Here is a 23,932-nt window from a genome sequence, read left to right as displayed (position 1 = left end):
TCTGTGCCCACAGCCTGGTCCTGGTTCAGGTGTTCATTTCCTCCAGCAGTTGTTTCCTAACGCATCTCCTACTCCCAAATCCTGGGCTATTCATTGCTCTCAGGTTGTTTTCCTATAAATATAGTTCTAATGTTGTCATTCCTCTGTTCAAAAGTCTCACAGCAAACTCCTCACTCTGGCACTCAGGACCCTACACGATGATCCCAATGATCCTGATTGTCTACTATCACCAACCTGTATCCTATATTATAAACTCAGGCGCCACAAAGCACCAGCATTCCCCAGAACTTGTTTTGCAATTTCTTTCTCAGTGTCTTTACTCATGCAATATTTTCTTCCCAAAACAATCAACCCAAACCCTGCTTATCAAAACCGGATCTAAATTTCAAGGCTAAACACAAAAACGCCATCTTCAGGAAACCTTTCCTGATTTTTTTTTTTTTTTTTTTTCGGTACGCGGGCCTCTCACTGTTGTGGCCTCTCCCATTGCGGAGCACAGGCTCCGGACGCGCAGGCTCAGAGCCATGGCTCACAGGCCCAGCCGCTCCGCGGCATGTGGGATCCTCCCGGACCGGGGCATGAACCCGTGTCCCCTGCATCGGCAGGCGGACTCTCAACCACTGCGCCACCAGGGAAGCCCCTGATTTTCTTAATTAACTGAAAACTCACCTGGCCTTTAACCAGAACTTTCTCTGGACTTCTTAGACAACAGCCTCACTCTACCTTGTGGGTAATCATTTGTGTATTTGTTTTCTTCCTCTATAAGACTGAACTTTGAGCAAGACTATTATTCACTTATGTAAGCCCTATGTCTATCACAACAATTAAAATGTGTTGCACTCTTCATTATAGAACACAATGCACTTCATATGGACACAGTGGTTTTTTTTTTTTTTTTTTTTTTTTTTTTTTTTTTTTTTTTTTTTGCGGTATGTGGGCCTCTCACTGTTGTGGCCTCTCCCGTTGCGGAGCACAGGCTCCGGACACGCAGGCTCAATGGCCATGGCTCATGGGCCAAGCCGCTCCGCGGCATGTGGGATCCTCCCAGACCGGGGCACGAACCCGTGTCCCCTGCATCGGCAGGCGGACTCTCAACCACTGCGCCACCAGGGAAGCCCGACACAGTGGTTTTGACTGACTGTTGACTAGGCAAAAGGTTCATTAATGATAAAAATTAATTCTGGTAATATGGACAAATATTTAGTCAAAATTTAGTCAAAATACATTAGATGCCTAAAAAAGAACACATATACACACAGTCAACTTTCTGACTCGTTGCTATAAGGAAAAGTTATATGTGTTTGAGATATTTTTTATCCAGATAGAATTTTCATATAGTGAGGACTATATGAATTCTTTAGGCTAGATAGTCCTGATAGTAATAAAAAAGGCATAAGAAGCCTGCAACAAGATTTTGATTTTTTTGGTCTTTAGCATGAAAAATTTTGTTTTGCTAAAAATCTAAGTTCAGAATGGGAACCAATCTCATTTGTTGCGACCACTGTTGATATTAATTTACAGATGAGCAATAAAAGGACTGAGGTAATGAAAAGCAAATTTTACAAACATTCTGTGATTTACTGGCAGGAGGATTTAATTAACAAAAATATTAATATGCAGAAAATATTAATAAATGATTACTGGAGTGAACAGGACATGAGCCTGTTTTCAGATATGGTATTCATCCAGATAAAGTCACAGACAGGTGATGTGAAGGTTCCATAATGTTTTCAATTAAAGATTCAGAGAATTAGAGATAAATGTAAAACACAGGAAATCTATTTTATAGAATTAACTGTGTCACAGAACTGATGGTAAAATAACTGATTTTCACAGAAAAACTGGTATAAGCAGTACTATAAACTAAAAAGATATAGCCAATAAATGACAGCTAACTTTAATGATGCAATGACCTCATAACAACATATGGGTCATCAGATGAATTTTAGATCTAGGAAAGGTTGGGTAAAATCCAGGTTCTTGACTTCCTCTAATAATAAACTGATTTTCAGTAAAGATCTGGCAACTCAAAACTTTTCGAGTTATTTAAACCACAATGGCTCCATCGTCCCCTGAAACTTATTTTTCCCTTGGTACAGAGTTTTGGGGAGGCTACTGCCAGAGGCCTCAAGTCTGCAGTGATGGGTATCTAATTTTAATAGTGCACCTCTAGGTGAGCACATTACTGGGGGCTGACTCATGGTTACTAAAGTCACCAGAACCAGCTTCCTCTCACCCAAGTTGCTGGGAAGTGGGCTTCTTCATGAGATAGTTGCTGTGGAGTCTGCCCCAGAACCAGGACAGACAGTCTTGAAGGGTATTTTGAGACACCACAGTTTATTGCTTTCCCTTGGGAGACTGTGAATAAACACTGCTGAAAATTCTTGTCCTTTGGGTTTCCCCTTTCTAGAATAAATGCAGACTATACCATCTGTCCCGTAAAAAAAAATTGTTTATTCTAATCATCTTTATTATCAGATCTGGATACTGCTTCCAAATCTCCACAGCAACATGCATTCTTCCTTTTCGCTAAGTTCTTAATGCTCTCTGTTCATACATCTGTGTACCCCATGATGAAATAAACACTAATTATGTGGTACCTTATATAACAATCTATTTACCTTCTCCTTGTCTGAACAAAAAGCTCCTTGAGAGCAGGGATCCTTTTTTTTTTTTTGCGGTATGTGGGCCTCTCACTGTTGTGGCCTCTCCCGTCGCGGAGCACAGGCTCCAGACGCGCAGGCTCAGCGGCCATGGCTCACGGGCCCAGCCGCTCCGCGGCATGTGGGATCTTCCCAGACCGGGGCACAAACCCGTTTCCCCTGCATCGGCAGGAGGACTCTCAACCACTGCGCCACCAGGGAAGCCCAGGGATCCTTTTTAATTGTCCCATATCCAGCTACTGCCTGGTATAAGATGGATGCTCAAAAAAATATTTGTAAAATGAGCGAATGAATAGTAGACTTTGGCCACTATCGTGTATGTATTCAAACTATTTTCATTCAGAGAAAGTGACTTTACAAACTTCAATGAAAACTAACTTCACCTGCTACGTATTAAGGGATCCACTTTGCACCACCCAAGGATATAAGCTTCCTAAAGAGGTAAATTTTTTGGCTGCTTCTCAAACTGGACTCACTGGATCCTTTGGTCAAGTGGGCTAAAATGTCACAAATCACCCACCATCCCCAGCATCTGTCCCTCATCTTACCACATAGTTATGTTCTAAATTTAAGTGTATATTGAGAATGGCAGAGGCATGTCCATGAACAGGCAAAAGAAGTCCCTAAAAGGGACAGAGGTCCTTAAAAAAAAATAGCTCTTCTACTTTTTCATCCCTATGCTGAGAATCAACTTGATTTCATACAAATGAATGAAAACTGAAATGTTTGAACAGAAGGTTAATTACTAGCTACAATGAGCAAATGGAAGAGAAGTAATAACAGCTTCTGAACTGCCAGGTAATTGCTGGCCAACAGAAAAGACTGTCTTTGAACTGAAATTTGGAGGGGGGAGGAATCAGTTTTAATAGGACTTTGGGCATTTAAAAATCCCTAGTAAAGAATTCAGCTGTCATCCTGATCATGGAAATTAATCCTAGCATCAAAACTAGCTGAGCACTGAATATCAGGCAGGAAGTGCCAACCAAGTAAATTTTTAAACTAAGAAATTGTTATATTAGCATATAAGTTATATCAAATATTTTAGACATCAAAGATTTGTAATAAAATGTATTGTTCACGTCTCAATATATTAACAAATAGTTTATGTAATTATGCAGACATTGAAAATCTACTCGACTTTGAGTCCTAATCCTGATTTTGTTACACTAATAGCAAAATTATTGATATAATTATGAATCTCACTAAAACTGCATAATTTGTGAGGAAGTCCTTTCTATTCTCTCTGCTCCTATTTTTCCTAATGATAAGGCCAAGTCTTCCAGCACTTAGTTGCTCCGAGGCATGTGCACCTACTTATTAGTTGAGTTTGTTTTTATGCCATCAATCATTACTTGTTCAAATATTTAGTGACGATTATTTTTAAAAACTCTGGAAATCCATAAGTATTGCACAAGCTATATAAATATCTGAATTTATATGTATGCACATATAAAAAAATACACCAAAGTTCACCTGAATTACTCTCCAATTTAAGATCTGAGCAGAGGACTTCGATGATTTAATACTGAATTCTAAGGCAGCACAGCAATAAACTCATAAGCCACATATCATTTCCCTTTGCCAGGTTTAACAAAGTGGATGGAGAAAGAAGAAAGATGGTAACATGTAATGATAATAATAATATTTCATATTCATTAAGGCCGGATTAGGCTGCAGCTATTCACGTGAGAGAGGGTAGGGGAAAATGCGTATGAAATAATCCGAGGGTCCTATCTGGTTAAGAGTTATTTTCTTTTTAAAAGGTATTTTTCAGACTAAAGACAGCTGAGAGGTTCCAGACACCTTAGTAGCCTCCTCTTCTGGTCCTGACCAGATTTGAGTCAAGACACCCAGCTTCAAAGAGCTGCCTCTCCAGGAGGCCAGCGCTACCCTTTCCTTGCTTGAGCTTCAATCTCAGAAAAGAAGTTCAGGACGACAGGCTCTAAGAACAAACATTGCACTGGCTCCTTTGTTTTGGAAGAAAGGCAGAGTATGAGGTTCTGGGTCACTTTTGTCACGGAAATCAGATCAAAAGGGATGTACAGAGGGTCAGGTCACTGTGAGTGCACGAACTCTAGTCCTGCCAAAGCAACCCCGGATCTTGGCAAAACTTGTTCCTGAGTCCAAAGTGGATCCCCACCACTGAGGTCTTCAGCGTCCCAAGAAATCAACAGTGTCGTCAAGTGGAGGAGGGGCCCCAAGAAGACTTCCAAAAGCAGCCCTAGGCGGGAAGGGAGCAGAAAGGCTCTTTTCCTCCACCAGAGAGCAGTACCTTTTTGCAAAGCCCAGCATTTGGCGCCTGCCTACATCTGTTGTCGCAATCAAGATGTTACCAGAGCTCCTGTGTTGCCTTCATATTCAGAAGCATAGGAATTGCAGGGTAAAAAAGGATCGGATCGCTGCTTCCCAATGAATGAAAGTTGGTGATAAACGTATAGAAGGTAGTTTTATATTAAACAAAATCCATTTCTGCTCTCCTCCTGCATCCAGTACTGATTTCCAAGATGCTTCCCAACTGCCTCTTAACATCTGACTCGAACAAACGCTTTCATCCTCACCTTCTGTAGAATACTTCAATTTTCCCATTAAATTAATGCATGCCCAGCTCACTGGGTGAACACATGAATAAATACTTAAGAAAAAATTTTTGGTAAGATTAACAACCATTTCCATTCAAAATAAGGTGATAACTAACCAGTTCTTAAAATGGCCATTTGAATGGTTTTAGTGGCCTGCTTTAGAAACTTTGGGATGGGTGTTTAAAAAAATAAAAAGACAAAAGCAGTAACATATGTGTGGGTGCACGTGCACACGCACACACGAATATTTTCAAAAAATAAAGATTCTTCTACCTGGCTTGCCAGGTGCCAGGCTTCCCTAGTTTCCAAGGACCTCTCTTCCCTTCCTGAGTGGCCAGGGCCCCTTCTCCCTACCCTCACCTCTACCGCAAATTAGGCCCCCTGCTTCCTCCCCACCTTGCCATGGACCCCGATCCAAGGATTCCCTCCCCACATGGCCAGGCCCCCCGCCCAGCCCCTAGTTCCGAGCCTCACCACTGTCCCCCTCAACGTCCCAGGCCCCATTGCTGCCACCCGCGTTCCTTCCTCTTCCTGGGCCACTATCTCTGCGTTCCTGGACCAGCTTCACGCTGTGGCTGCCGAACCCGTCGGGGAAAACCTCTCGTGGGGACTGCGAGCACCACGTGCGACCCTAAAACCCCAGACCTCCTCTCCCGCCCTGCCGGGCTACATGCACCGGAACCCGGGCCAGCCAGGCGCGGCCTCTGGTGCGCAAGGACCCAAAATGACCGAGGACACGCCGCCACCACGAATTAAGAGGCCCCGGAGCAAACCAGGTGCCAACTCGCTGCTACTTGGCCTCTCTCTGGGAGGAGGTGTAGGTGTGTGAGCCGGGGAAGGGGAGCGAGCAGCGCTCTCAGGCGGGCGCAGTCAAGGCGCCGCGGCCTGCGCAGCCCCGAGGGCCCTGCGTCGCTCTCCCGAGCCAAGGTTCTCAGGAGCGGGCCGCGGAAAAGACGTTAGCGGGAGGAGTTAGCGGCTGTTGGGAGAACGGGTTCAAGGAAACAGTCCCTTCCAAACCCCGGCCATCGCGGGGTGGGCCTGCTTCCTCCCTCCCAGGAATCTGCCACAAGAGGCGCCGCTACCCACAGCGACCGCCCGCCCGGGCACGCCGGAACAGGTCCGGGTAGGAGGAGCCGGGGCCCGTTGCCGGTTGGCCCCACCCGGCCCTGAATGCCCAGGGGTCGCGTGCGTCCGCCCGGAGCATACCAGGTGAGGGGACGCCATAGCGAAGCGGCCTCAGAGCTCGCACGCCCCCTGCGGTTGGCATGGAAACAACCCCGCGAGGCTCGGGAGCTCCGCTGATTGGCCGATTTAACAGACGCGGGGAGTGGGTGCTGAAAGTAAATAGCTCTGAGCACTGGGCCACCAAAGCTGGGACTCTGGCGCCCAGACTGAAATTTATTAACATCTCGGTCTCCTTCCGCCCCGCCCCGCCCCCTTCGGCGGCTCCTCATTCCCAGTCTTCCTGTGCACTTCCTAATTGTTTGAGGCAGATGTATAAAGATATAAGACGGAGAAGAGCGAGGCCCGCTGTGGGTTCCAAGCAGGTTTTGGGGACTTGTCTTGTGGGAGGAGGGCCGCGGAAGAGCACCCTGCTTATCACTTGGGAAAGGGACGTACTTTCCCACAGCGATGTATCTTGGGTCATTTGTTTGCAGGCAGGGGGGTGGTGGGGTGACGAATAAGCATCATAGCCCGGAAAGACAAGGGCTTGTAGGTTTGGATTCCCAATTAACGTGGGGCTTAGTGTCTCGGCTTGGAGGTTTGTCAAATGTCTCTCTCTCTTTCCTTCCAGCCGTCAACCAGATCTTGGAAGAAAGCCTGGAGAGATTCAAGTCACTGTTTTGGTTCAAAGCAGCTTTGATCGCTTGCACTGTGGCTTAGGCCCTTTCAGCCCTAATAATTGCAGGGAAGATATCTGTCACAGTGCACTCTTTTCTGGAGATTCGCTGCATCCTTGGAGCCCCTGGTGGAAGAGGTTGACTAACCGGCTTGTCTGTTTCTCCTTCCTTGCTAGCAGTAGCCTGTGGAGACTGAGGCTATGCATCTCAGCAGCTCCAAGAGTGGAGTAGTGCTGGCTCCAGTGTCCCGAGGTCCTGATGCCTGTCAGATGATAACCAGAGCCCAGCTTGGCCAGGATCCCCCACAAAGAACAGTACTAGGGGTGCTAACTGAGAATGGGCAGTACAGGAGGACCTGTGGCCAGGTAATGCCTGAGAAGAGCCGGGAAGGCTACTTGTTGAGAAGGGCTCTCATGTCTTGGTGGGAGGTGGGTTTCTCTTGAAATTTTACCTCCAAAGTCTTCTTGAGTATTCAACCATGGAATCTGGACTATAGGGACACTGTTGTTGTTTTTTTTTTTTTAAAGATTACATTGGGTTTCCCTGGTGGCGCAGTGGTTGAGAGTCCACCTGCCGATGCAGGGGACACGGGTTCGTGCCCCGGTCTGGGAAGATCCCACGTGCCGCGGAGCGGCTGGGCCCGTGAGCCATGGCCGCTGAGCCTGCGTGTCCAGAGCCTGTGCTCCGCAATGGGAGAGGCCACAACAGTGAGAGGCCCGCGTACAGCAAAAAAAAAAAAAAAAAAAAAAAAAAAAAAAAAAAAAGATTACATTGTCAGGTCCCTTTTCCAGCTAGAAACATGAATAATTTTCTTTGTTATTTTGCCAATATCAAGGAAATAACATACTGTTTAGGTCAAGTATGTGTAAAGTCAGTTAAGTTCTGGGCTAAAAGGAAATGTGAATGCCCCACAATAAACTATGGAACTGAGGATCTTCCAGATTGGAGTGGTATTCAGATTGATCTAGGCTGTGCCTGAAGCATCCTGGATAACCTTTGTTAAGCTCATTGGTGTTGGTGTTAGAATCAGGATTGGATCCGGCTATACTAGATTACTTCCAAATGCATGCTTCAAAAGTCGGCTTCTCCTCAGGACAAAGGACAGTTAGGTAAACAGATCATGGGCCATCTGATATCAGTTGCTTGTGCTTAACTGATCATAGGTACCTCCCTTAACAGACTGTAAACAAATTCAGACACTTAAAATGCAAATGAGGAATTTGGATCCTTAAGAATGAATTTTGAAATTAAAAAAAAATATTCCTCAAGTATGTTATTAGACAAGCTTCTCAGAACTGTGCCTTAAGCCTGTACTGCACATCTATAGTTGAACGAAGTTGGCAATAGTACAGTGGAATAGGTGGGCAGGTATTCTTTCCATTGTATAGATGGGAAAATTTGAGAGGTTTAAGAACCCTCCACCTGAAAAAAAAAAAAGCTATGATGGAGGCCAGGTCAGAAGCCTCATATACTGACTCATCTACTGACTGTTCAAGGCATCTGTGTTTTGGTGGCATCTGGTTTTGGGAGAAAATTACCCAAAGTAATCTGTTACAAGCTTTGGAAAAAACTGAGTAAAGGTGGTTTTAACAAACTTAATTTGCTTAGCGATGTTTACTTCTTTAAACTTTAAGTCTAAAACCTCTCATGAATTGGTAGTTACTCCTATGCTCACTTTAAATTCATAACCGTTAGCTAACCTCTATGTCACCAGGCACTACCTCTACATTTCCTGGTTCTATTCCTCTACAACCTTCTTATAGAAACCATCTATTTTACACTTTCCCTTCTCTTTTTATCCTCCAAAGCCTCTATCTCCATCCTTCCTCTCAGCTAATAACTTTATATCCTATTTTCCTAGAAATATAGATGCAACCAGAAGAGAATTTCCACAGGCTCCCATGTATCATATACTCTGCCATCCCCCTCCTGCTTCATGACACATGTGTCCCTGCTGTCATGTAAGGTGAACCCCCATGTGTGCAGCACACCTGATGCCCTCTTGCCTCTTCAAGGATATCATTCCATCAGCTCTTCTTTCTCAGTTTTCTCTTCTCTACTGGGTCAAACCCAGAAGCATGCAAATATATTGTGATTTTTTTTTTTTCAGTCTTAAAAACCTTTCAGCTACAAAGCTCTTGGCAGCAACTGTCCCATTCATGGCAGTGTTTCTTGAGAGTTAGTCTACTGTAAACTCCCATCAGGATGAGGATTTTGCACATCAGGCTTTGTGCTGTATTCCCAGTGTTTAGAATAGTGCCTGGCCAGGGTAGCATGCAAGTGTTTGTTGAATGAATACTCTGTCTCAAATTCTTCTCTTGTTGTCTTTGACTCAATTCTTAATCCTTTCCTTACTTGACTGATTGGCAGCATTTGACACTATTGATCACTCTTTATTCCTTGAAATAGTTTCTTCTCTCTCAACCTGGAAAACACGGCTCTCTCCTGGTTTCCCACCTAGCTGACTGGCCACACCTCCTCAATATCTTGGTTCTTCCTCATCAAATATCTAAAAGCTAGAGTGTGCCAGGGCTTAGTATTTGATCTCAATCTGCACGCACTCCCTTAGCAATCTCTTCAAGTCTCCTGGCATTAAATACCATCTATCTGTTGATGACTCCTTCTTCTATCTCCAGTCTGGACCTCTCAGCTATGTTGCAGGCTCACATGGTGAGCTGCCTACTTGATGTCTCCACTTGGATCATGCAGTAGGCATCTCAAACTTAGGCGAAACCAAACACCAACCCTGGCCCCAGACTGCTCTTCCCAGAGTCTTCCTCATCTCAGTAAATGGAATATCCATTCTTCCTGTTATTCAACCCCAAAACCTTTGTCATCCTTGACCCTTCTTTTTCTTCCACCCCACATCTAATTTGCTGAGAAAATACTATTGGCTGTATTTTAAAAATGTCTAGAACCTCATTTATTATTCTCATTATGTCATATAATAAGGTTCTACATCTTACAGGAGAACTTATGCATAGTATGCATTTCTAAAATCATCATGTTCCTAAGTAACTAGGTTTAAATGGGACCTTTACAGGAGCCTGTTGACTAAAAGTTAACTATTTAAGGAGGACAATAGGAACTCAGTAACTACGAGTCAAGAACCTTGCTGGGTTGGTATAAAAGCCTGTCATGCTACCAGCACAAAAACTGATTTACAATTTTCCACCCACATGTGGTATCTAGTTCCCTTAGGAGGAGAGCTATAGTTTTTCTTTTTTTCTATAATCTTGAGTTCCCTTTGATAAATACATGAGGAAGATGACAAATTTTAGGTAGCTCCTTTCCCAAATGTCAAATGTAGACGAAGATAAGGGCAAAGTCATCCTTTGGAAGCTTCATTTTCTGAAATTCAATTGCAGACATAGATATTTCAATTTAAGATTCCTCTCATCTTTCCAGCCTGCTGGTTTGAGTCACATGGGTTCTTAGCACCTATGAGGGCTACGGGGTGGCCTCTAACAAGAAACTTAACCGTTTTCTAGGGGATCACAGCACTCAGGTGTTTCTCTGGGTCAGAAAATGTCTTCCCTCCAGCTGGAAAGAAAGCGCTGTCTGACAGCGGGGTTCAGGTGCCAGCCAAGCAAGGATTTGACATGTACATGGATGAGCCTGAGCAAGGGGACAGAGAGAGCTGCACAGGGCGAGAGGGGATGGCATTTGAGGATGCCTATGAAGTAGACACCAGCACACTCAAGTCAGACCTTCACTTCCTGCTGGATTTTAACACAGGTAACGGGACTCATCTGTGGCTGATGGTACCCTGTCTTTGTAATCATCTGCAGCATTTAGTAGCATATAACTAGCAAGAGAACACCCTGAGGTAGTAACTATTTTCACAACTGCCTGTAGAGGGTTAGTGGATGGAACTAGTTTTTAACTTAAATGTTCTTACCTGATAATGTTGAACCCCCTGCAGTTTCCCCTATGCTGGTAGATTCATCTCTCCACTCCCAGTCTGAAGATGCATCAGATTTTGGTACAGATGTGATGAATGTGACTGAATATGCTGAAGAAATTCATCAGTACCTTAGAGAAGCTGAAGTGAGTTTTCCCAACTTCTCCTTCAACTTCCAGCACCCCAAGCACTTCATATTAAGATAGTTACACACTCTTGGCCATAACCACTAGTGAATGGCATTCTTGTGTCGTCTAAACATGAGAACATTTATGAAAAATAATAGTTGTGAGGTGAGTAGCAGTTATTTGGACTATTTCTCTTTGACTCAAAGGGTGTGTATGTTAAGTATTTCCCTCTTGAGGATAACGATTATTGCCATCCCCCCCTCCTTTAAGTCATCTGTTAACTAATTGCATTACAGAACCAGAATTTCACACCTTCTTCCATATCATGGTAAAGATTTATCTGGCTCTTGACTGAGTTTCCTGCTAACCTTTGCTCATGAGATTTTTAAAAATAGCAACTGTTCTGTGGTGTAATCTTTCTAACATAGCGACTATTTGAATATCAAAACTTTTTTCCCCAAGCAGATAAGACACAGGCCCAAAGTGCACTACATGAGGAAACAACCAGACATCACAGAAGGCATGCGAACGATTCTGGTGGACTGGCTGGTTGAGGTGGGAGAAGAATATAAGCTTCGGACAGAGACTCTCTACCTGGCCGTCAACTTCCTGGACAGGTTTCTTTCCTGCATGTCTGTTCTGAGAGGGAAACTGCAGCTTGTAGGAACAGCAGCTCTTCTCCTGGCTTCGTAAGTGTTCTTCAGCTCAAATAATGTGAAACTTCAGCCTGTCAAAACACTTGACTTCCGTTCCCATTTATTGGAGAAATGCAGTGCTTGATAAGTAAAACTTATTCATGCCTCCTTTGATAGAATGTCATCATTTTTGCAGTGTTTACTGAGAATCTGAATTTTACCATATGTTCACTCTTCCATTTGGATGTTTAAGATCCTTTTAACAAGAAGTTCAATATCATGACTAAGGCAGCCATCAGCTCAAATTCAGGATCCAATTTAACTATTTTGTGGTGTAGTCTTTTGGCTGTACTCTAGTATGAGTAAATGTCCTATTAAAAGAGATTTTGGTTACATAAAAGTCTTCTTCATGATCTAGCAAGTGACTCATTATAACACAGTTTATTTGGTTATAGTGAATAAACTATTTTAGCTGGTTCCTGTTACTATCAATCATTCATAGCAATATCTAAATGTGTAGAAAAGGGCTAGGTTGTGGCTAATCTTCTTTTAAGTAAGTGACCTGCTAGTGAATGGTAGTTTCCTTTCTATTCTTCTGGTCTCAGACATTATACTTATTAATGCCTAAAATTTGGCAAACATTTCCCTACAGAAAGGAGAAACAAAAACAAAACCAAAGAATTGATACCAGTGAAATTGTATCATTATCTATCTCTTGGATACATAGCATCTTTTTCTAATTCAATAGAGAAAACTGAACATGATCTTTCAAAAAAATCTAAGACCGAAGGAGTTTTTTCCTACCTTTGTGTTCAACATAACATTCTTTTCCAAAAGCTGATTTGAAGTCTATAGAATTAAGAGGAATTTACCCACATGTCTGTCATTCAGAATCTTTCAGCATATCAGAAGCCAAAACCTAAAATTCCCAGTTGGAAATTGTTTCTTTACTATCTCGTAGCAGTAAGTACGACATATCCTTGTCATACTCATGTTCTTGTTCTGGAAAGAAGCTCCTCCTCTTTTCACACCTGTACCATTTCATGATTTGTAAGTGATATTTAAGTCTGCAAGGGCCATGTGACAGGCATGGTTGTGACAGCACAAGAGGGAGAGCACGGGGTCGAAGATTTACTTCCCCAAACTCTTTCCCTTTTGTAGGAAATATGAAGAAATATATTCACCTGAAGTAGCTGAGTTTGTCTATATAACTGATGATACCTACACAAAACAACAACTGCTGAAAATGGAACACCTGCTCCTGAAGGTCCTGGCTTTTGACCTGACAGTGCCAACCACCAACCAGTTTCTCCTTCAGTACTTAAGGAGGCAAGGGGTGTGTGTCAGGACTGAGAACCTGGCCAAGGTAGGCCACGTGACTTCCAAGAACTTCAGTGCCAAATGGATAAAAAAAGCAGCCTCCTTCAGTTCTTCCTTCCTTTTCAGTTCTTTGCCTTGGGCCCAGAAAAGCTTTTTGGCAACTGGAAGAGAACTAAGTCTAAGAGCATGACTTCTGCTTACGAGACATTACTATTAATCATGTTTGGCAGACATGGGTTGTCTAATCACCCAGGTCTTAGAAAAAATTTAAGCTTGGAAACTGTTCTCCTGTTATATACAGACCACATGCAAGCAATACCTCTTAGGTTTACAGAATGGGAACAAGATAAATATGGCTCTATTTGGCTCTAATCTCATCCTAACTTGTTAAGTAATGAAGCACTATTTGGTCATTTGGAGTTCTAGAACTTTAGTTGAAGGCACTAAAGTATTGGTTTGGAAAACTTGGTTTCCATCCATAATAATCTAATATATCTAGTATTTATATGCTATGCAAAGAGTAATAAGGGTGTCTCTATAAATTTCCCAATATGTTTCTTTTAATTTGATAAGTTCCCACTGGTACTGTTCTAGCCTCTGGACTGCATGTATTTGCCTGATAAATTAATAGCTTTAACATGGACATATTTTTGCCTTTGGCTGAAGGCTCTAGTCTGCTCCAGTGGCCAGAGCAATGCTACTTGACCAGCATAAACCTGCACTACTAGTATAAGTAACCCATCACGTATACTGTACGGTTAGGCCAAATACTTGCCTATCCATTTTGAAATTTACTTGAAATTTATTACAACGTAAATGTTATTCTGGTTATGGACGGGCATAGCAAGTATTAACCCAGTGAATAATTTTGAGCATCTATTTCTGCGCTCATCACTAGATGCACACTGAACAAAGATGACACAGTTTGTCCCCTTGACATTTCTAGGTTTGCTTGTAACCTTAGTCAAATTCCTAATTCCAATGAGATTTTCTCTCTTGTGCTTAGTATGTAGCAGAACTGAGTCTCCTTGAAGCTGACCCGTTCTTGAAATACCTTCCTTCACTGATCGCTGCAGCTGCTTATTGCCTGGCAAACTATACTGTGAACAGGCACTTCTGGGTAAGATTCTAGTTGCTTCTTTCTAGATGAACCTCAAGGCCTATCTAAAGTCTGCTCAGTAACCCTGAAGGCTTAGAATGGGCTGGCCTCTGATGAAGGAGAGTTAGTTTAATAAGGAACTGGTTGCCTTGCCAGCAGACTACAACATGCTGCTGAGTACTGCAGGTCAGTCTTCATGGCTTGGACTCAGTGGCTTAGCTCACTGGGGAGCAGAGGTTGCAGGAAGTCAAGGGGATGGTGGTGGCAAGCTCATTGAATGGAAGTAGGTCAGGAAACCTCAACACCCACCTTTATGCAAGGAGGGCTGATGTAGTGTAAGCACTGACCACTTCAACGCAAAAGATGTTGACTTTTCCCCTCTGTGTAAAATAACCTGGGTCCAGTTAGGATGGTCAGAGGTTGTATCAGGCTTTCAAAGGAACAGGGCAGTTAGGATTGCTTCTTGGCTTGTGACGGTTGGCAAGATTAGAGATGGGCCCCTAAGATTTGGTTCTGAAGGCTCACTTTGTGCTACAAGAGTGGGGCATCTACTTTTATTTTTCTAGAATTCTTATTTTTTATTCTGAATTTGGCTAAGACTCATTCATATTCTATTTAAATAGAGTGTACAGGTAAGCAGAGGCTCTTTAGAGGCTAGTAAAAAATCCTGCTCATGAGAGAATAAACTGTCCCCAAATTGAGCATTATAATTGTACAATATGAGCAAATTTAGAACTCTGTTTTTCCTAATATCTTATCTCTAAAGTCTCTGAGGAAGGATTACAGTTTCTTCTGAGATGAACATGGATACTTACTAAGTGATTAATCTCCTTTATTTAACAGTTTTATCTTCAGATTTCTGATATCTTATAAAGCTATATGATGCATTTTTCTTCTTTTGTCTTTTGTTTTGATTAGCCAGAAACCCTTGCTACGTTTACAGGCTATTCATTAAGTGAAATTGTGCCTTGCCTGAGTGAGCTGCACAAAGTGTGCCTGGGTATACCCCATCGACCTCAGCAAGCAATTAGGGAGAAGTACAAGGCTTCAAAGTAAGCTCCTGAAATTCTCTTATCTAGGCTCACTATTTAAAGCTTTAACGAGTGATAGTAATTTCAGAATTAAAAATACAACAGGGCTTCCCTGGTGGTGCAGTGGTTGAGAGTCCGCCTGCCGATGCAGGGGACACGGGTTTGTGCCCTGGTCTGGGAGGATCCCACATGCCGCGGAGTGGCTGGGCCCGTGAGCCATGGCTGCGGAGCCTGCGCGTCCGGAGCCTGCGTGTCCGGAGCCTGTGCTCTGCAACGGGAGAGGCCACAACAGTGAGAGGCCCACGTACCGCAAAAAAAAAAAAAAAAAAAAAAATTGTATATCTGGTGCTAGGATGGAAAAGTAAGGCTTCATGTCAAATCAAGAAAATCAGTTTGGAGGGGCCTAGATTTATAATTTGTCAGCGTGTAGTACATCTAGTCAGCCAGCTCCTTCCTTTCTATTAAAACTACTAGAAAGTTTTCTGTGGCCCACATGAGATTTTATGAAACCAAAGTCCTTGGCTTGTGTTGAATTTGCTTTGGGTCTCATTTCAGGTACATGCAGGTGTCTCTCGTGGAACCACCCGCAGTCCTTCCTCTACGATAAGTTTCAGAACCGAAGCGCTTTCAGAACTTAATCTCCAGATCAACAGAATTGGTCTTGATTTTTATAGGTTTCTGCAGGTTGGGTCAAACTAGTGTTGCTATGATATAGATGACATATTTTTTAGAATGTAAATGTATTGAGGTTCTCTTAGACATTGGTAGCTTGTAATATAGTCTAAACTTCCTAAAGAATAAACAACTTGCCTTCTGACCACGTGTTAGGCTTATTTACTGATTACCATGGCTGACACACCTGCCTGGAATTTTAGTTGAGAGTATTACAAATGTCATCTTTATTTCAAGAATGCTTCTGTGTTGGTTTTATAAATCTGGCATGCTATTAGGATGAAGTGTTCTGAGGAATCCAGAGACTTTCATGTGTGGTAAATAGCTACTCTGAGACTCTTTCCTTCCTGTCTTTTTACTCCTCATATAGCTCTCCATAAATTGGCAAGGGATGAACTCCAAGCCTAAACAGATTAGGGAAGGGATGTAAACAAGCACGGTCTACTCTAGTTTCCCTATTGGACCCTAGGCAGTAAAGACAGTGGGTTGAGGACTGAATTGGTCAGGTAACTCTGAGGGCTAATTTACATTTAATTCTAAGTCAGCGAAATGATGCTTACTTTGTAAAGGGATACCATTATGTCAACGTCCAGTTTTGATTTAGTCACTCATCAAGCATATATTTTAGCCCTAGAGGATGCTCAGAGAGGTAGAAAAAGAAAATTTTACCAGAGGATGGGACCTCAGAGTAATTAAGCTAATCTCTCATACTCGTCCCTTGGGAGATATCCATGCTAAACGCAGCTCAAACTCAAGTTATTCACGATCCTACAGTTCAACTCACTACACATTCATATATGGCTCCTTTCAGCAGCACTTACATAGTACACAAGATGAGGAAAACTGAAGCAAAAACACACTGTTTCAACTTTCTTTTAAAGATTGGTAGGCAAATCAAGAATAGACTTGGCCTTGAGGGAGAGTGGTGCTTACTGGGGATTGAATAGAAATTTGTTGATCTCCAGTTTAGTAGCCCTGGATCAGTAGGCCCTGGAGGCACACTGGCCTTCTGGCGGTGTGTGTTCTGCCTCACAGAAAGGGGTGATGTGGAGTTAGGCCTTTAAAGTAATGGCATAGCATCTCATTTCAGCCTTATTTTTCCTCTTTTCCTCCCCGGCGAGCACTGAAAGCAAGAGCCAGGGAAGTGGGAAGACTGACGTATCTGTTTGGAGCGGGCAATTTGATGTGGCAGTTCTGACATTTAGGGCTAGAGAAGGGCTGGGAAAGATGCATAACGTTGAGATGATACGTCAAAGTAGAATGTCTCACAGAAATAAAACGTAATAGGGGTTATTTTCCCGATGCCTGAATCCATCTCTGTCCTCGTGCTCCGGCTGTCACTGCCTTGGCTTAGTTCCCGTCATTTCTCATACGCACCCCTCACTGTAGCAACCTCCTGATGGCTCTTCAGTTTCCTTTTCCCTGTTTCCAGGGTTTTCTGAAATGAAGTTGATGGCATCTCTTTCCTGCGTCCAATTCTTCAATGCCGCATCACCACCGGGATAAGATAGGGGGCATGCAGGCTCTTGAATGAGCCAGACCCTGCCCACTCCGACCTAACAGCTTCTGCTTTAGTTAACCGTGCCCAGTCCCCTCTAGTTCACTGATCGCCTTGTTCTCCCTTCCTTTACTCCCTCCCACACGCTGATCTCTCTCTCTAGACATTTCCCACTTCCCTTTACTGCTTGGCAACCTCCGAGGTGATTCTTCAGATCCAGTTGGGGTTGGCCTCACAACCCCAACAGCCTCAGGGTAAATGTCTTTCATGATAACTGGCTGCTACTTGTCTTGTCTCCCCTCCTAGCATTTCATCCCCGTCCTCCTAGCATCTGGCTTCATCCTAGAGATTCAATAATATTTTGTTGAATGAATGAATGGATTATACCTTTTATAGGCAAACACTAGCCCTCAATTTAATCAAGTCTAAAGTGATATTGCTGGGAAGCATAAAGCTTTTCAAAGTACATTTGGATAAAATGAGTTTAAAAGGAAAAAATTGCAATTGGAGGTAAGAGTATATGGTATTCATGTATTGTACAAAGTTCACTCTCTTCATAATTCTTACATTCATTTCAGTATAAGAAACCAGATGATAAAGGAAAACTGTCATTAGGGTCTTGAAACAAAAGGCATGTCTTAGATGAGAATGGGGAACACAGTGGCTGTTTTGAGAGGCACATCCAGGGCTCTGCTGTCTTTACATATTCCTCCATCTGCCTTAGAGGATTCACAAGAGAGGTCTCCTAAACACTCTTCTGAACACTTTCTTAGCACCGTACCACAGGGTCTCTTCATATGCAACCCTCCTTTCTCCCTTCTCTCCTTCACAGGGGTCGGACCAGCATCACGATCTGAAGGCTCTCCCCTCCTCCTCCAGTTCCTCCCCTTTGTATCTCATAGGGGGTGTGGTCCCCCAATAAATTTCTTGCACATCTACTCCTGTCTTGATGTCTGTTTTGGGGAGGCCCCAGACTCACTGAGAAGACTAAGAGGTAGGAATAAACAGTATTTCCCAAATGTACTTGACTAGAGAAAATGTTCTTTACACAAACCTGTCAGTGTTTAAAAGGACACTAATGTTTCAAGGAACACGGATCGGAAATGCTGTCCTAGGGAAAAAGGATTAATTAATGTTTACCCAAGCTGATCTACATTTTAATTTCTATGTTATTTATAATTTGATTTGTACAGATATGTTTAAATTATCTGTTAGTAAATTTTGTATAATTTTTTCATAGTCTTATCCAATTATTTCAGTGTTCTGAACTTAAAGAATCCTTCAGATTATATTAAGCAAGATTCCTAACTGCTTAGATGCAATTGATATTATAGCTGTTGCCCTGGTACCCAGACAGAGGAGGGGTCACCCAGGTAAGCAACAGTTGTCTTCCTTGGGTCCCCTGGGGGTAAGCTGTTAAATGCCATTAATGCAAATCACCAAGATAGTGACTGACTATATATTAAATATTGACACAAGAGGGATTTCTGGAATACTTAAAAATGTCTGAGATGTTATTAGGCTTTTAGTGATTCTATTATATTATCACATTCAGGAGAAACTAAAGTTCTGATTACTAACATCTGACAGTATAGAATGCTAAAAATTTATAACCCTTTGGCACTGGCTTTTTGAGAGGAATTGAGACCCCAAGGTAAATATAAGTATTATATATAGGGAAATCCTTCGGGCATTGTGTTTTGAAAATTATTCAAAGATTCTTAAAATTATCTGTCCATTGACAAATATTGAATGAATAGATAAAGAAAATGCAGTACATACATACAATGGAATATTACTCAGCCTTAAAAAGAAAGGAAACTCTGACACATGATACAACATGGATTAACCTTGAGGATATTATGCTAAGGTTATGAAATAAGCCCATCACATGAAAACAAATACTGTATGATTCCACTTCTGTGAAGTATCTAGAGTTGTCACATTCATAGAAACAGAAAGCAGAAGAGGAGGTGCCGGGGGCTTGGTAAGGGGAAATGGGGGAGGTGTTGTTTAACAGATATAGAGCTTCAGTTCTGCAAGATGAAAAGGTTCTAGAGATTGGTTGCGCAACAATATAAATATACTTAACACTACTGAACTGTACACTTAAATATGGTTAAGACAGTAAATTTTATGTTATATATATTTTTCCACAATTTAAAAAATATAATCTGAGAAGTTTCACACTGGTATTTTTAAGCATTAATATAAGAATAGTCCATCTTGTGGGAAAATACCAGCTCCTTAAGAGCAGAAATATTATTTGATTGATTTTTGCATCCCCTATTGATTTGCTGCTCAAAGTGTGGTCCATGGGTCAGCAACATCAGCATCATCTGGGGAGCTTGTTAGAGATGGACAACCTTGGACCCCACAGCAGATTTACTGAATCTAAACCTGAATTTTAATAAGACACCCAGGTGATTCACATGCACATTAAAGTTTGAAAGGCACTGCCCTACAGCACCTAACTCAGAAATATAAGAGTTCAGTCTGTTGTTTGCAGACTAGACTCTACAAGATTTGATAAATGCCTTCAACTTCTTTTCTCTAAGAGTTGCCGTCAACTCTAGACCTCACAATTACATATCTGCTAGAAATAAGCAGTGAGCCAAGATTTATATACATTTAAGGTGGGATTTTAAAAAAGTAATATTCTATTTGATTCTCCATCCTGCCTCTGGAACAAACACTGAACTTGAAGACGGAGCCAACTGCCACCCTCCCACTCTCTTTTGACCACTTAATGATCTCTATGTGGCAGTATAACTCTGAGAATGTACAGAAAAGTCAGCATTTAGTCTCTAGATATCATTCCTGTGCTCTGAAATGTTCATCCCACAACCACGTAGCAGAAGAAGACCATGGGTGAGGTCTTTGCTTATGGGGGGAGGCCCTCAAAGCTTTTCTCTCCTTCCCTTCCTCTCTCTCGTTAACTCAAGAAGCCAAGCATCCCAGATCTGGCCGTATCATGGTACTATATACTCGACTGCCCCCCTACTTCAACCTAGGATGCTTAATGAGAAAGGAACTCCACAAACTGTGGAAAGCTCAAGCTCAGGATCCAGGAGCTCTCATGGCTCCTTCTCCTGGAGCAGCCCTGCGCTTGGGTCTAAGGGGGTGGGCGGATGGATAGGCCCAGATGGAATCCTCCAGCAAGCCTTCTCCTTGAGCAACACCTCGTGGTGCACCCGGTAACTACTATGAGCCCCAGGTGTTAGAGTATTTGCAATAGTGAGAGTGGAGGATCTAGGCAAGAATGGTTTGTGTCCACAGATATATGTGCAGTGGTTGGAGGCATCAGCAATTGGTACATTCTCTGACTATTAAACATGCTGACCTATCACGCAGAGCTTTTGTAGCCCTGGGCTGGAGAGACTAGCCACTGCATGTGTTAATGGGGTGATGGTGCCTGAGAATTCAATGCTACACTAGCTGGAAAAAGAATTACTATCTTGCATTTTTATTGTATATACACTTTCAAATCACTTTCAACTACGCCATCTCATTTGATCCTCACAAGATTTCGCGAGCTTAAATAGGACAGGCATTATTAGCCCCATTTTACAGAAAACTAACCCAAGTCTTGGCAAGTTTAGAGTTAAGTCTGCAATGGTAGTTGACAGCAGTGGCTCAAACCCACTCACTTCACTCATTCCTTAACCACAAGCCAATAACTTAATGCCTCTGGGATGCAGTTTTCTTATCTGTAAACAGTAATGAAAATAATTGGGTCTCGCCCACAAGGTAGATGATACACCTGACGCCTACAGCATAGTGGCTGCCTGCACACAGTAAGAGGTGATGCCCATTAGTTACTGTGATTCCTGCCAGAGATCCCACAGCTAATGTGCGATTACGTTAGAATTGGGACTCAAACCATCTTCTTCTGGTTCTAAGTCCAGCGGTCTTCCCACTATGCATCAGCATGAGAGATTTTAGACACAGCTCAGGCTTCATCTCCTTCAAGATGTATTCTCTATCCCATCGCATTTCTGGCCACATGTCCCACCTCTCTTTCCTAGTTGCATTCTGTACATCACTAGCTCACCACACTGTGTATAAATCTCCTAGATTCTAAGCTCCCTCAGGACTGGGACCATGTCTCATTTGTCTTGGTATCACCAGAGCTAGATCATTGCCAGCCCACAGTAAGCACAGTCGATGTTTGTTAACTTTAATTCAAGGATGGCACCCTGATAAGAATTTTGATAGGAAGCAATCTCCTGTACAACATTTGCCACAGAGACCACACCGTATCCCTCTGCCTGTGTTTCTTTGTTCTGTTTGACCCCCTTTTGTCTTTTTTTCCCCCTTTTGTCTTTTATCTCTTCACCTAGAGATCTGTTTATTAGCTATGCCTATAATTCTCCAATTCTCATGCAGTGTTTGAATAAAATCACAGTTTAGCTCCAGCTGTGTAGATTTCTGCAACCCAGTATGAAGCTCCTGCCTGCTGCTGAGAAAACACACAGATGTGATTTATAATCAGATTTCAGGGGAATGTGGCATGTTGTCAAGGTTTCATTTCTGGCCAAACAGGAGAGAGGAACTGAAAATGGGGCTGCCAGAAGATGAAAATGTCAGGTAGCATGAAACTCAAGACTCTAAACAATTGGAGGAGGCTATGATTGTCTTTGTTGCTGCTGTTGTTTTGGCTTTATTTGTCTAATTCAAGAAAAGTGAATTATACTTGAGCAAAACAAAGTCACTGCAGATTATACATATGAATGCATATCTATAAATATACAGAGATATACATGCATATACGGAGGTATATGTACATATGTCTTTGTTTTCTGGAATTAGAAATTTCCATCCTATATAGCAAAGCCTTGATATACAAGCCCATCTTCTTATTTAATCAGTGTTATTAATATTAATAAATTATTTGAAATGCTTACTATGAGATAATAAAAGTCATAATCATAACCCATTGTCAAGCATTAGCTATTGTATACAACGCATTGAATGACATGACCATTAGCCATTTACTAAATGGAGCTCCATTCTAATAAATTAAACAGTTTTAAGGAGGAATTTCATAAGCTTAGGAGAGCATTTGAAGGCAACAATTCATTAACTAAACATAATCAATCTATCTTTTCCTTCCATATTAGAAATCTTATCACTTTGGATGATGTATTGGAAAAACAGTTTTTTCTATTTTTGCAAGTCATCATGAGAAGGAAAACATAGTAATTGCTTAACTTCCAAACTTCCAAAAGGATGTAATAAAAAATTTAGTGGTACTTTAATATGTGAAATACATGTATAAGGGCTCTTTAGATTGGTACAACTATTTTTAAGCTCTTCTATCCTTAAGAGAATAACAACCCTGCTTAATTTAAAACATTACACTCCCTGTATTTCCTTGGTTTGAGAAAATATAAGCAGATGTGACTTCACATTGTTCTGGTAAGAGCATAGTCAGCTGATGAAAGGTGGGCTGTGACCTGTTAGTCAATGACAGCCTGAGCTAAACAGGAGATGGTCAGGGTAGTTTTAAAATCAGTTGGTAACACAGTCTCATGGTAAAGTCGAGGGATGATTTTTTTCAGACACCTAATGTTGCAAAAAAGCCACGCTATTAATTTTTATTACAGTTGTAATTTAAACTGGCTCTCCAATTTTGAAATGATTACATAAAAGCATTGATTGGTGCCTAAAACACATTTGCTCAGGGGAAGTGAGCAGTTTTAAAAAAAAACAGCTTACATTTCCCTCACTTTAGAAAATAATGAGAGACTACAGTCTTCCACGCATTCAAAGCTTTGATGCATTTGCCTTCATGGAATATAGTATCACTTAGTTTCTGATGATGGATCAGCTGTGCCGTAAGGAAAAAAATAGTATTTTCTGTGAGTGACCTCAACGACCTCAGCTTCAGAAGAAGAAATGATAAAAGCATTAACACCCAAGTTCTACACTGAATGGTCTTGAACAGGTCCTGCTTTCACCGCCTGGTTAGAAAAACTTGGCTGAGAGCAAGAAGTGCCTGTAATCCTCTTAGTTGTCTTTTACCTACTGTTTGCCCAGAAGCTAGGTTTCATTTGAGTGATGGCTCCTGCGGTCTCAGTGTATGTAACTTTGACTGAGGTTAAGGAAAGAAGGAAGAAGCATTCCACCAGGCAGGTTTAGGAGGAGATGTCTAAGCTTTAAGTCACCTGAGAGATGTCAGAACACAAAACTTCAACCGAGAGTAAAATAACTTTGAAGATCTAATTGGGTTTATACAGTGATTCATGAATCGGGGAGCATCCCATCTAGCAAGTAGAGAGATACTCCCAGGAGTTGTACAGAGTGAGAGGCCTTCAGAGGCAGAAGGAGGGTGAGGCAAGGAAGTAGCAAAGAAAAGAGAATTATTTTAAGCCTGGACATCTTGGAGGGGAGGAAATGTAAGTGGTCTTACCTTGCAGACTACCTTGCTAGTGCTAATCAAAATTTCCGATTGATTGACTATAAAGGTCATAATCTCGAAAGAGGCTGAAACTGCAACGAAGTCTTGGTGTGCTGGCCGTGGGAGCAAAGGATTCTGTTTGCGGCTTGTTAATTTTTC

General features: G+C 42.2%; 1 protein-coding gene across 1 annotated transcript; it reads left to right on the top strand.

Annotated features, from left to right (window-relative positions):
• Window positions 1–7,274: 7,274 nt before the first annotated feature.
• CCNA1 (cyclin A1) lies at window positions 7,275–15,963 on the top strand. The gene is made up of 8 exons (XM_079721999.1): window positions 7,275–7,448; window positions 10,575–10,821; window positions 11,009–11,133; window positions 11,581–11,804; window positions 12,912–13,116; window positions 14,077–14,190; window positions 15,088–15,221; window positions 15,756–15,963. Exons 1-8 carry the CDS (start codon window positions 7,284–7,286, stop codon window positions 15,805–15,807), a joined length of 1,266 nt encoding a protein of 421 aa, XP_079578125.1. The 5' UTR covers window positions 7,275–7,283; the 3' UTR covers window positions 15,808–15,963.
• The last annotated feature ends 7,969 nt before the right edge of the window (window positions 15,964–23,932 follow it).

The sequence above is a fragment of the Hyperoodon ampullatus genome (assembly GCF_949752795.1).
Source record: "Hyperoodon ampullatus genome assembly, chromosome: 16".
NCBI lineage: Eukaryota > Metazoa > Chordata > Mammalia > Artiodactyla > Ziphiidae > Hyperoodon > Hyperoodon ampullatus.
Note: the sequence above shows the minus strand (reverse complement) of the source record. Positions and strands in the feature narration are given on the sequence as shown.